Source organism: Nyctereutes procyonoides, unplaced genomic scaffold (genome assembly GCF_905146905.1).
Source record: "Nyctereutes procyonoides isolate TBG_1078 unplaced genomic scaffold, NYPRO_anot_genome, whole genome shotgun sequence".
NCBI lineage: Eukaryota > Metazoa > Chordata > Mammalia > Carnivora > Canidae > Nyctereutes > Nyctereutes procyonoides.
Window position 1 is genome coordinate 49,627,364 of NW_026575044.1, and position 14,607 is coordinate 49,641,970.

At 39.2% G+C, this 14,607-nt stretch overlaps 1 protein-coding gene across 2 annotated transcripts in view; it reads right to left on the reverse strand.

Moving 5' to 3' along the window:
• PIEZO2 (piezo type mechanosensitive ion channel component 2) overlaps positions 1–14,607 on the reverse strand; it is a 447,149-nt gene that overhangs the window by 101,033 nt on the left and 331,509 nt on the right. For both annotated transcript variants that reach the window (XM_055324440.1, XM_055324441.1), the window contains exons 11-16: positions 14,300–14,438; positions 10,953–11,101; positions 7,764–7,994; positions 4,176–4,299; positions 2,797–3,074; positions 1,576–1,724 (exon numbers count right to left, since the gene is read on the reverse strand). In XM_055324440.1, the coding sequence (XP_055180415.1) occupies positions 1,576–1,724; positions 2,797–3,074; positions 4,176–4,299; positions 7,764–7,994; positions 10,953–11,101; positions 14,300–14,438 (1,070 nt within the window). The remainder of the gene's footprint in view (positions 1–1,575; positions 1,725–2,796; positions 3,075–4,175; positions 4,300–7,763; positions 7,995–10,952; positions 11,102–14,299; positions 14,439–14,607) is intronic.

Here is a 14,607-nt window from a genome sequence, read left to right on the forward strand (position 1 = left end):
AATGTCTACCAGGGATTGTTTTTTTCTTTCACAATTATTGTATATTTAAGGTCTTCCAAACAGTACTCTTGATTTCCAGTTTTGCTCAGCCACACTGTTGTCCACCCCGGCCCCCACTTGAGTTGTCTCTGATACAATCGTCTACACTGTGCCAAATTCTGAAATAAGGAAGTCTTTCTTTCTTTGCCTTGGCATTGCATTCCTCCACACTTTCTTCAGTCTCCTAAACATCCCTTAAAACTGCCCACTTCTGTTACCCATCTCTGTACCACTTGCTCTGGATGAAACCACCATACATTCTCATAGGACATGTTGCTGGTGACCCTGCCTCATGGTTTCTACTCTTGCTTTCTGACAGCACTTTTTTTTTTTCCAGCCAGTCAAGGTTTCTTTAAAGACTAAAAATTTTCACTAAGAATAAGATGCCAACACCACTACCTATAAACCATGCATATCCCGGATGCCTGGCTCCATTCTCCACCTCTGCTCCATCCACTGTCCCCCTTGCTCCTAGCAGGTGAACCTTCATCTGCTTCCTCGTCGGCACCAAACTCAGTCTTGTCTAAGGATCTTCACAGTTGCTGCTGTCTTTGCCTGGGATGCTTTTCCTCACCTCGACTCCCAACTCACACACTTCTCTTAAGGCCAGCCCTTCAGGTGGAGTTTAAATGTCACCTCCTCAGGGAAGCTTGCCCTGACCACTCCGTTTATAGTTTGTATTCTGCACTATTCACTACTTCTGTCTGTTTCCTTTATAGTCTTGCCACAATTTGTAATTAATTTATTTGCACAGTAAGTAGAGTTTTTTGTTTTTTTGTCTCCTCCACAGGAATATAAACTCTGGCAGTACTTAGACTCTCTCTTGCTTCCTGTTGTGTACCCAGGCAGAGTCAGGTCTGGCACGTGAGAGGAGGCATTTGGTAAATATTTGTTGAATGAATGTTATAGTCATGTTAGCCTAGCTACATGGCGAGCCTTTCCTTTCTAGCTTTTCTCTTAGCCACCTCAGCAGGCTTCATTTAGTTCTATGCCCAGTTCTAGTTACTAGTTTAAGAAGTTGGTGGCAGCAAATCAGAAAAGAATATAGTACATGTGAAGATCTATTACACACACAGAAACAATTATTTCATCTGCATTAGTCTATTAGCACTTTTTCTATGGCCTTCAAGTGCTCCTTAGAATCTTAGTACCAGCCACATACATGAGGAGAGACTGCTGCTTTATATTATGAGCCTATGAATCGACTGAACTGTTGAACTGAGCTTCAATTTGGAAAGTAGAAGGCATGATTGGCTGAGCAGTAAGCAGGTATTTCACATGAAACAGACATTTTAAAAAGTTATTTCATCAAAATGGGACAGAAAATGCACTTTTAAATCAGTATTCATTAGGTACGTACTGTATGTGTCAAGCCCACGGCTCAGCAGGAAGACCATGAAATGATCTATTCTCAAGAAACTGATAGACACCGATGACATCATGTTATACCAAAACCTTCTAAAGATGTCTGAACAATATGCATGCAAGTCTTCACTCTGTTACTTTTACAGCCCATTTTTACACCAAACTGCTTACTTTTCTTTTTTCAATCCCGTCATATTTTGCCACAGGCCCGGGAAGTTCTCGAACTGATATGTGTATATAAAGATAAGCACCAGCATAGTGTAGATAACTACAGACATCCAAAAATATTTTAGGATTCGCCTCCACCATTCATAGTGCACCTGTGAATCAGATGTTGAAAAACAAACAAGAAAAAAGAATTGATTAAAAAATATAACCTTACAAAAATCATCACTTGCCGTTTATTCAAGTACGACAAGTGATATTTACAAATACTTGAAAATCAAATCTATTTCATGTTTTGTGTTTGAGGATCTATTCCTCGTAGAGTCAGTTGGATCTGGATCAGAATCTCAGTACAACCAGAGTTGCTAACTACACCTTTGGGTAATTCGCTGGACCATTCTGAGCTTCTGTTTCTTCTTCTGTAAGTACCTACTTTGAGACCTGGTATGAAGATGAAATCATCATATTTATAAGGCTCTCGGCATACGACCTAGTCTATAGGAGGCATTGAAGCAATGATATGGTAGATGTTGCCATCATGGTAGTTACTGTTGGGAGAAAAAATGCCTCAGTTTTGAAATTCCAGTATTTAAAAGTATTGAGATACTTTTATTTCTATGGGTGAATTATTGTAGTTGCTTGACTTGTTCTGTTGGTTGCCTGCAAGAATAGTGTACTGCTGCACTTGTTTTTATCACCAAGCTACAATTTTTCTGTGACTTAAGACTGAATTTGTAGAGAGGCCAATTCATCTCAGTAGAATCTTTTATAAATTCTAATTAATAAAATACTAAAACAGTTGATGCATTATGCATACACACACACACACACACACACACACACAAAGGTTTTCTGATTCTAAAGTCTGAAGTACAAGTGAACTGGGTATCGACCCATATTTTAGATTATCCAGCCACTGTTCTTAAATTACTATTCAAAATTTAAAAATTATACAGATGTTTTTCTTTATCAAAAGTTTGTGAAAAAGTCATTAACTTTTTTGTTTTTTGTTTTACTTTTTATGACCCCTAAATTTTAAAATAATGGATAAGCTGAAGTCATTTCACATTTTAGGCCTTCTAAGTTTGTAATGTTTTAACTGCATTGATCACTCTATGTAATATGTTCATGGGATTATAGTAATTTAGAATCTTGTCAAAGGAAGATTGCACGTGCTCCCGGGATGTCTACAAGAATAAAAAAAACAGAGGACAATCATTTACCCACCTGATACAAGGCCACACAGAACAGAAACAGCACCATGTAGATGATTTTGTACATCACAATTTTACCCTCGAAGCTGACGAAGAAGAACATTCCTCCACAGACGTAGATCCAGTACTTGATGAACATGGCCACCACCAAATTGCCCAGCACTTTCATGATGTCCTGGTCATCATCTTCTTCCATTTCCTCTTCCTTCCTTCTCTCTTGCTTCTCTTCTTTGGGTTCGTCTTCCTCCTTCTCTTCGGCCTCTCCTTCCATTTGTATATCTTGCTCATCATCTTCAAAATAGAAGACTGTGCTGTTAGACCTAGCTGGTTCCCTGCCCAAAGCCACACTCCTACTGGGTGTTGTATGTCGGACACGGAAGCACAACATAAAAGTGTTACTATGTGATTTGAATGATTTTGGGCTGTTCCAGTAAACAAGGCAGCATGTAGAGCTAATCATAATCAATGTATATAACCTTCATGAAATATATTTAAAAGAAATAAACCTGGTAATATATTATGCTAACCTTTTTATAATACCTAAGTTCATTTTTAGTATCCAATGACACTTTTAAGTACTGCAGGATCTAGAAAAATTAAGTTCACTGGTTTTGTTTTCCAGTTTTAGCTACCTGAGGTCAACCATCGTCTAGAAGCAGATGATTCTCCTCCTGACATATCGTCAGGTGAATAACAGCCTAACGCCATGTCACCTGCCTATGTTATTCACTTCATCTCATCACGTGGACATTTTCTCATCTCATAGCATCCCTAGAAGGCTGAGTATAGCATGAGAAGATATTTTGAGAGAGAGCGAGATGACATTCACATAATTTTTATTACCATGTATTATAATTGTTCTATCTTATTATTAGTTGTTTGCATCATACTGTATTGAGTTTATAAATTAAACTTTGTCATAGACATGTATAGGAAACTACATAGTATCTTTAGGGTCCAATACTATCTGCAGTGTCAGACATCCACTGGGGTCGTGTAACACACCCCTTATGAATAAGGAATCCCCCATACATACAATCACACAAATGAAAATGGATCTATCAGTTTCAAATTCTGATTGTTTCAAGTCTCTGAAAGTGTGATCTTGAATAAATCATTTAACTTCTCTGAGCCTGTTTCTTCTTCCCTTAAGTGGGAATCAGTTTTGTGAAGACTGAATGACAGCACATTTTCAAAAGTTTCTTATAAGCTCCCACATGCACACTAAATTGTTCGGATGGGAGCCCTGTTTTTTTTATTACTATTTTTTAATCGCTCCATGTTAATGTTCAGCTTTATCTGATCTGAAGCATAGAAGTTTTCTGATGTATTGGGGGTGCTCTCTCTCTGTAATTTTGCCGAGTATAAAAATCTCAGGTCATACTAATTTACCTTTTTCTTCATTTTCCTGACTTCCAATTTTGACCTCAGATAAAAGAGCTTCCTTTTCTTGAAGAGCTTTTTGCTCTGTGAGGTGCTGCCTCAGCAACAGCCAAAAAGTAATGGTGAAAAGTATCTGAAAGTAGAGAATTAGCAAAAACAAGAATTAAGCCACCCATTTGAAGTGTAAATAAAATTCAACATATACAATGTTTTCTCCACATTTCAATGGAAACACAGTAAATAAGTCTTTCTATTTGAGACAGAGTCGGGAGCCCACTAGATTTCACCTGAAGGTCACTGGCTTTTAAATCTCATTTGCTAAAGACACAAGCAGGCGTGTAGTGGGCCCAGGGAAGGTGTCCCGACAGTCCAAACTACTTCCATCTGGGCCGGAAATCAGCTTAGGCAATTGATCTCCCTGGAGGTGCTAGTCCTTGATTTCCTGTCCTGACTGTGACATAAGCACAATCATAACAGGAAGACATATTTCTTCCATAATGCTTGCTGACTCTGCAATGTTCCTTCTTATGAAGAATTCCACAGATGGGAAAAAGAACATTTCATCCCGGAAAACAGAACCTGTTAATATCCCATTCATCTCCCAAAGCTGAAAGAAGAATTGTTCTAGGCGTCCATACTAGTATATTAAGATTTTGTTGAAAGCTAGGAAAAAAAAAAAAAAAGCTCATGTCTTTGGGGAGCTGCTCCTTCAGGGAATATAGGACCTGGCACATAGTAGTTGTTTTCTACTAGCTTTATTAAAATATAATTTACATGCCCTACAATTTGCCCATTTAGAATGGGCAACTCAGTGCTTTTCGGTAAATTCATAGAGTTGTGAAACCAACACTGCAATCAATTGCCGAATATTTTCATCATCCCCAAAGAAGCCCCAGAGCAGTCACCCCATTCCTGCCCACCTCAGTCCTGGCCAACCACCAGTTTACTTTCTATCTCTGGAGACTGCCTAATCTGGGCATTTTACATAGTGGAATTGCTTAAGAAACATTCTTTTGTCAGTGTCTTCTTTTATTTGGCATAATGTTTTCAAGAGTTATTCATATTGTAAACTGTACTGACACATCACTTCTCTTTGTTCCTTGATAATATTCCATTGTATGGACAGAAAACATTTTATTTCTCAGTTGATGGGCATTTAGGTTGTTACATTTTTTGAGACCACTCTGAAAAACTGCTATGAGTATTCATGTACAGGTTTTTGTGTGGAAAAAGGTTTTCAGTTCTCTTGGGTTTAATACCTAGGAGTAGAATTGCTGGATCTTATGACAATTCTATTTTTAACCTTTTGAGGAACTGATAGGGCATTTTCCAAAGTGGCTGCAGCATTTTTCATGCCTCCCCAGCAGTGTAGAGGTTCCAGTTTCTCCACCTCCTCATTAATACTTACTATGATTTGGCTTTTTGATTCTAGCTATCCTGGTGAGTGTGAAGTGGCATCTCATTGTGGTTCATAGGAGGATTTTAATAAATATTTGCCAAAGAAATGGAAAATAGGCAAATGAATGAGTCATCACTTAGAATAACTGCCCACTTAACAATCCATAAATATCCACTTCTCCTTTGCCTACAGCATAAATCAGACCTAGTAAGTCTTGGACAACAGGTTTAGGGCCTAAGAGAGAACCAGAGTGCCTACATTTCTGAAAACCTGGCACTAAACTTATGGAAGTCACTACAAATTGAACTATAGCTGCAAGGTGGGAAAGAAATCTGTTTCTCTAATGCATGTCTTATAGAGCCTAGGAATACGTGGGGGCAGATGAGACACCTGTCCTGGAAAAGGTGATTTACAAGCCAAGTTTGGAAGGCATGGTTGATGTAGTTTGATGGAATGGGAAAGACACTCTAGCAGCTGAAGGATGCTACCAAGGATCTGAGTCTGGCTCCCCCAGAGTGGTCAGACCTCTGAGGACCTGGAGCATATTCTTTCCTTCTCTTATTTTCCATCACAGTGACCCATTCATACTCTGCAAACAATACTTTGTACTTTGTACAAGTACTTTGACATTGTACTTTGACAATGTACTTTGAGAATGTACAAAGACGTGTACTTTGATGAATATCACTGTGATAGAGACTTTATGGTCTTGGGTTGTGTTGTTATCTATGATAAATCCTTGTTTTGTTTTGTTTTAGCTTCTGGGTACATTAAAATATAAGTGCAGACCCTACTTTCCCCAGAATGACACTGTTGTTTTTTTTTTTTTTACAAGTAATACATTTATTTCTTCAAAAATGTCCCCCACCCCAAGAGCTATTCATTTTAGATTAGACAGGAAGTAGTTCAACCAGTTAGCTGGCATCCATTTTCAGATATCTCTTCCATATTCTGAACAGGCTGAAATGGATTTGCATAGTCAAAAGATGAGGTTTTGAATTTCTTTTATAAAGAAAAGGCTAACTTACCAGTTTTGGGTGTGTGTTTCAGTGGAAGGTCAGGGAGGGAGAGAAGGAGAGGGAAGAGTGTGAGACAAAGGTGACTTGTCAGTGAAAATATTCTGGGGGACTGTCAGCATGGAGTGGGGTTTGAGAGAGAAAGTGGGAGTATATAGGCATGAGAGTTTTGTATGAATAAATGAATAAATGAATGAATGAAGTTGCCATGGTCTGTGAACACAGGGGATTATGATCTAATTTATGTCATTACTATTTACCTGTTAGGAGTTTCTCTTTTACCCCCAATAGCCTTCACCAAGTCTGTTAAGAGAACCAATCCTTGGTATCTACTAGCACCCCATTTATGCCTGGTTGCCTTGGATATGGGGTGTCTGGTAACCTGCAAAAAACGTGCTTGCTCTCAGGGAAGGTGGGTTTTGTGTGATATAAATTAATGCCCCTTTCAGAGAGTGATTCTCTGCCTAGAAGAGAAAGGTGTTCAAGGCTCACTGAGTAATGACACGAGACCGCTTTCACAGTCTTAACACAAAGTCATCAGCACAAAGGGAATGTGTTTTTAGAGTCTGCCACTTTGTCCACAAAACAGAAAGGTTGGGTCTGAAGTAAAAACTATTAAAATGGACCATGAAAATAATGAGCACTGAAAGATCATGAACCTTGTTCCTAGGCATGAAGGCATATCATATAATCTGCAGAAAGAAAAAAGGTGTCACACTTAATTTTTGCTGCCAACGGTGTTTTTTTTTAAGACATGATTGAAGAAAAAATGTTTTTTACTAATAATCAGTGAACACAGCAATGTGTTCAGCCTGTTTTGAAAACTGAGATCAAAGAAAATTCTCTAACCCTTGGATACATTTTACATGTATTTTCCTATTTCCCCATCTAATTTCTACTACACTGTAATTGACATTAAAATATAACAGACTATATTTTTCCTTTCAGTGGAAAGCGTTATTTTAAATAAAATATAAAATCATGGCATAATATTTATTCACGTTTAGGTCATAAAGACCTCTAAGCAATATAAATTATTTCTCAGAGTTCTTAGTCTAGTCTTTTTTTGTAAAGCACAGAATATTTGGAACCCATGTTAGCAAGTTTGTGCTTGGATATGCTTATTATGGTTATTTTGGATTCGTCTCAATGTTTTGTTTTCTTGTTTTCCTATTCACTTACCTTTGAGGCAAGTTCTCCTGGCTCTTTCTTCTCTAAAAATCCTGGGACCTTTTTAATTTCAGGGAGTTCAAAACTCCATATATACTGTAGTATCAGCAACAGATTTCCATAGACAACCATGAAAGGAGAGCTTATCATGGCATATTTTCTTCTGTTGCGAATCATCCAAAGGGTGCATGACCAAATCAACAACACGAAAGTCAACCAGCTGTGATAGGTGATGCTCCAAGCCTCAAGGGAAAAGGGAAGGGACAATATAATGATGATCAGTACAATGTACAGTCCCCGCTCTGTTAGGTTACAAATTATCTAAGAGGAAAATGTCAATAACATTCAAATCAGGGAGAAGAGAGAGTGGTGAAACCATGGGGGGACATCCCAACCTGAGGCATAGGGATGACCTGAAGAGAAAACTTGATCTTGCTAAGAAGAAGGTGTGTCTTCAGCTTCTGCACATTCCAAACAATAACATCAAGTTCATTTAAAGGCCAGACTCAGCTTCTGGCCTGTAAATGGTAGGACTAAAAAGCCATCAGACTCATTGGACAAATTATTTATCTTCTTCCATTCACACTAAACTTTAAAAGAACCAGAAATGAATCTCAAAGGGCAGCTACCAGAACAATACATAAATCAGGCTCAACGGCATTATTAACTTCCAGAGATCTAGCCTTTCCTACCAATATCTCATACCTAATTTTTGTGAAAAGACCTTTAAAAATGTTTTCTAGATATGTTTGAGGCTATTAAAATCAATTGTATTCCTGAATATCACAAATTACCAAGAGTTAGATGGAAAGTCCAAAATGTTTGACAAGCAGAGTGGAACAAACAAATATTTCCTCTCAGAAATTTGTAAATTTGTTCTAGAGGACACCTAGCTTTGTAAATGGTGAATTATTTAAAATTTTTGGTTGAAACAAATGAAAAACATAAACTGGAAATTAAAATTGCTTTTATTAAAATTAGATTAGTGACATAACTATTATCAAGTCTGAATTATTTTCATGTAAATGTGATTTCTTGGAAATACTGTTTATTAAATTAGGTAACACTGAATGCTTTTGTATTTGCATTAAATGCACTATTAAATGCATTTATCTCAGTATGAAATGCAGATTTAACTGCCATTTTTTTGTGTGTGATCCAGGAAAAAAATCACAGGTATTATAATTCCAGCAGATTCACACCCCCCCCCCACCACTATTCTTAGGAAGGTGAGGGTGGAAGAGGAAGAAAAACAAGTTATGAGGATTTTTTTTAAACCTATTTTATTTATAGTGCCTAAGTCACATATATGCCTTTCAGTTACGGAAGTTGGGATACTTCTGCATTATGTTCAGTTTCCAGATTGTTTGATAGTTTAGTAAATTCATACTTTGTATTTTTGAATAAATGCATGTATCATTCTAACACATTTGGCTCCTCAGGACTGCCCTTTCTGTCTGTGATGAAAACTCTGCTGCAGTGGAGTGCTTCCTTGGAAGGCAGGCACTTTTAAAATATTAGTATTATGGCTCCACTAAAACAATGAAAATGGCACCAGACAAGGACATATCTTTAATGAAGGATCTCCTCTGTTATGTAGTTTTTACAATAGAGTTTTTCTACTAAGTAACAAAATGTGTATACCAAGTCTTTTTTTTTTTAGCTCTATTACTTTACAAAAAAAAGAGAGAGAGAGAGAGAGAGAAAGAGAGAGAGACCAAACTAGGGGTGGCAGGTGGTTCAGTCAACTAAGCAACTGCCTTCAACTTGAGTCATGGTCTCAGGGTCCCTGCTTAGTGAGGAGCGTGCTTCTCCCTCTTCCTCTCTCTCCTTCTGCTTGTACTCTTTCTCTCTCTCAAATGAATAAATAAAATCTTTTTTTTTTAAAGAAGGACCAAGCTAAACAGGCTTATTTTTAGAAAAAAGAGAAGAAAGGTGTATATATACTCTTTTGGGTTCATAGTCAGAATTGTAAATTGTGTTTATATTTGATATTTTAAAATTAGAATTTTGTTGTAGTTTAAATTAGAAGTTGATATATCAAACATGTCAAAAAGTGTCCAAAGAACACAGAATTAATATTATTTAAAGAACAGAGTCTGCAATCACTAAATGAACCATCTTTAATTTCAAGGAACTTTCTCTTTGCCAGCTCTCTCTCTCAGATGTGCAATAGAAACTGAAGTTGACTTAACATGCAGGTGCAATTGGAAGACATCTTGAGAGAGTGTCTGGAGAAACTTTGTTTAGGCATCTTCTGTCTAGAGGTAGAAAATATTTTCATTTTTTATCACCAAAGTTGTCCATGGGATCTCGCCACTGACCACAAAATACAGAAGAGTTTTGTGTTAGATAAGTGTTAGGTTTCTCAAAAATAAATCCGTTTTCCCATACAAGCTTGTTTTTAGGAATGTTACAAATTAGACTGTCTTTTATCTTCTATCTCTAGGCCAAAGGACTATTTTTTTGAAGCTGTGATGCCAGAGATGGAAGATGTACCTCAAAGTGAGTATAAACACATGTCAACTGAGTGCTTGCAATTGGAAAAGCTCTTGGGGACTCTGGTTCCTTGATGTTCAAATTGGTAAAAATTTATTGCAACTAAGATGGGGTAAAGTCTCACTCATATTTAAGATAAGATGTGAATGTAACTCTCACTGTTTGAAGGAAATAAAAGCAGTCTATGTCAATATTGGACACCACCATACCACACAGAGCCACTACCCAGTAGATCCTCTTATTTTTAAATTTATTATTATTATTATTATTTTTAGAGAGGGAGAGAGAGAGAGTCGAGGCAGGGCAGAGGGAGAGAGGAAATCTTATGCAAGCTCCATGCCCAGTGCAGAGCCTGACATAGGGCTCGACCTCACAATCCTGAGATCATGATCTGGCTGAAATCACGAGTTGGATGCTTAACCAACATAGCTACCCAGGAGCACCTCCAATAGATCGTTTTAAACTGGCAAACTAGGAAACAGTCTCATTAGACAGGCTAATATGAGAGAAATGTATTAATATTTTCAAGGAGGTTAAATAGAACAGAAGATTATTTTGAAATCTGTAATATAAAGATCCCAAGAAAAATAACATAACCAACCAATCTGTGCCAAGGCACTAGGAAGATTAGATATTTGTGCCAGCCATGAGAGGATAATGGGGCATTTGTCAGGCATGCTGGATGTCCTCTCTCATACATACCATCATGGCAATAAGGGCACAGATGTAACTTTGCTTCATAATAAACTGGAACACGGAGACCATGGCATGAACTTTAACACTTCGTTTCTCCTCATGGCTCCTTTCCTCCTCAAATTCTTCCTTCTCGTCCTCTTCTTCCTCTTTCTTTTCTAGATGGAGAAATCATTTATACAACTTTATGCTAATATGTGAATTCTTGATAAATGTCCCCAGCACTGCAGCACATATATCGTTTTACAAGAGACTTTTTTTTTTACAAGAGACTTATTTAAGACATCAGATATTATTTTCAACTAACAGAGCCCTTAAAATGCCAACGGATTCAGGAAGTGGTGCCTGGTCAGTAGTGGAATCCTGTGCTCAGAAATCCCAGAAAGAAAATTTCAATTTAAGAGGGTATGGAAGGTAGCCTCCAAGATGTTCCCAATGAATCCTACCTCCTGATGTTCATGCCTTTGTGTAGTCCTCTCCCCTTGTGTGTGAGTAGGACCTCTGATGAGCTGCTAACAAATAGGAGGGAATGTGACTTCCAAGGTTATATTTAAAAAGACTGTGGCTTTAGCCTTGGGCCCTTTCTCTCATTTCTTGCTCATTCTGAGAGAAGCCAGCTACCATGTTGTGAACTGCCCTAAGAAGAGGTCCAGGTGGCAAGGAACTGGTGTCTCTGGTAAGCAGGCAACAAGAGCTTGTGGCCAGGCATGCTACACGAGTGGGCATGAAAGCAGATTCTCTTCAGGTAAGCCATCAGATGAGACCACAGCCCAAGCCAGCAGCTTATCTACGACCTAATGAGAGACCTTGAGCCAGAGAAGCACATCTTAGCCACACCCGATTCCTGCCCCCACAGAAACTGTGACACTAAATATTTTAAGTCACTAAGTTTGGGAGTAATTTATTATTCAGTAATAGATAACTAATACAAACACTATCTGGAATATGGATAGTGAAGGTACAGAAAGCCAACCAACCAACCAACCAACCACTTTCCTGGTGTGAGCTCAGTAGCCCATGGTTTCCTTTTAGGTCATTCAGAGGCAGAATAGTTATACTAAGGATAGAATTATCACATTAAAAGCAAGAGAAAGTGTGGAGGGCTGAGGAGAGAAGGACCAGCAATAGGAAAGTCCTGGCATAGGGGTGAAAGAAGGATTCTCCTCAAGATCCTCTCCCACGTGTCAGGAAAACTAATCTGATTTATGAGATGAAGTAATGAATGACACACTTATGTGAAATGTCCTTTCTGTCCTGTTCAAATTAAATGGGCTGCATATAAGTGGATTGCATCAGGGAGTTGCTCTGCACCATGAAGAGAAAACAAACCACTGAAAAACCAGTGACCATCACATTGCCGTGCACAAGCTCCAGAAGCAAGCCTCTAAGTGAGGTTGGTGGTATCTCCTCATGCAGACACCCGCTACCTTCCATCCCCTCAGTGTTAGGACTGGGGTTTGAGAGGGCAAGTCCACAGATCTGGGACAATATGGAAAAAACGGAATCTGATGGATTTTATAGCTCCTGGAGTGTTACTTCCGTGGTTGTGATGCTGTCTGCATAAACAGATTAGAATTAAAAAATGACTTTCCAGCTTTTGTTTACCTTGGAAAGTTGAAGTTATGATGTGAATATGAGTGAGTTTGCCCTGTCAGCAGCCAAATTCTGTTCATTTTTTTTAAATGTTAAGAATGTTACATGTAAAGAAAAGATTACCTGGCTGTGACCCGAGAGTCTCAACCTTAAAAAGTCACAAATGCTGGTTCCTGGGCCTGCCCTTCATGATTCTGAAGAGCACACTTTAGAAAGTATGGTATTTCCTTGATGCATTTAGTAAATGAAGATCTTGGTTTAAATCCAACTTACAAACTGAAATGCATGCATGTAGGAAGCAGAAATGGATAATTAACCCATGGAGTCCAGTGCTCCTTTGGAGACAGTAGGTGCCACTTGGGGCTAGGGGGATGGGCAAAGCTGCTGGGTTAGGGAACTGATCTCATTCTGACCTTACTGAGGCTGCGTAGTGTGACGTTATATGTGATGTTATAACCCTTTGTGCTACTCAGCAGGTGCCAGGGTAGGAGCAACTGCAGGCCATACTGATACCTATGCAGAACACTGCAGTAGAATATGCTTGATAAAGAATTAAGAAAAAACACATTAAGCTTAATGCATCAATAACACAGGCTGGATAGTTGCTCAGTTGCTGGACATTTGCTCAAAGTGGGATCATGTACAACAACTCTAGGTTTAATTCCATATAAACGGAAAAGTCCAGTAGAGTTTTATAGCCACTTTGCTGCCACCTGCATGTGCTCTGCCTCCCTCCCTGCCAAGAGTAAACTTTGTGAATTCTGTCTCTATGAATTGGTGACCAGCGAGGTCTCTGTCAGGGCAGTGACAACAGTGGTCAAGCCAACCGCTGCCTTGTAGAAACGAGGGGCCAGGGTTGCCAGAATATTCACATTCTTCAAGGGATTCCAGAAACTTCCATATCATAGTCAGAGCTGCACTTTTATTTTTTTTTTATTTTTTTTTAATTTTTATTTATTTATGATAGTTACACACACACACAGAGAGAGAGAGAGAGAGAGAGAGAGGCAGAGACACAGGAGGAGGGAGAAGCAGGCTCCATGCACCGGGAGCCCGACGTGGGATTCGATCCTGGGTCTCCAGGATCGCGCCCTGGGCCAAAGGCAGGAGCCAAACCGCAGCGCCACCCAGGGATCCCAGAGCTGCACTTTTAAAATGTTGGTTGCTTTCTTTTTTTCGTTTTAGAAAATGCTGCAGAGGCCAACAGAAACAAAACCCAAGTCACAGTCACCAATTTGTCATCTCTAGTAACCGCCTGTTTTCCCTCAACATGATAAACTGAGACAAATGGGAATAAAGGCTTAGTACGAGTTTGGACCCTCCTCCTCCTCCTCCTTTTTTTTTTTTTAATAGATAAAAAGAGCTTTTTCTGAAAACATTCATCCATGAACCAGCAAAACTATTGACCGTGATTGCAATATCAAATTATAGAAAAAACGAAACACACAGACACACACAGGTTTAACACGAAAACTGAGTTGGCATGTTTAAAATAATTTTTTGCCTGTTATTTTTCAAAGTCTGCCCCAATTATTCCATTTATCCTGTGTGTGAGGATAGAATACACATAGCAATGTGCTGGGGCAAAATACTGAACTGAAGATAATGAGCTGAATTATACTGACCTCGGAAGACAACACATCTTAGAAAAAAACAGAACCAACACAATAAACAGTAAACAAGACACAGAGAGGTGCTGAGTGTATGTGTGAGACGAGATAAAACCGGGGGTGCAACGTGCACTCCGCAGAGCTGGTCCTTACCTGAGGAGTCTTCGGAGGGCTCCCACCGGTACTGGGGGGTGGAGTACAGGTCGGCTTTGGCAGGGCCGTTCTCCACGGGCAGACTGGGGTGGATGGTGTGATAGTCTACTGGGTTGCCGTTCACAGTCACCAGCAGGCCCTGCCAGGGGAGGGCGGGGCAAAGGCACACCTGCGACAGCAGCTCCCGCCTCCAGGGTGGGCCGTACTGCCGCCTTCCCTCATCTACGTGAGCACAACTCCACAGTGAAGAACAGAGCTGAACAGTCTCGTCAATTCTCCACTTTAGCAAAATGAATCGTGCATGCCCC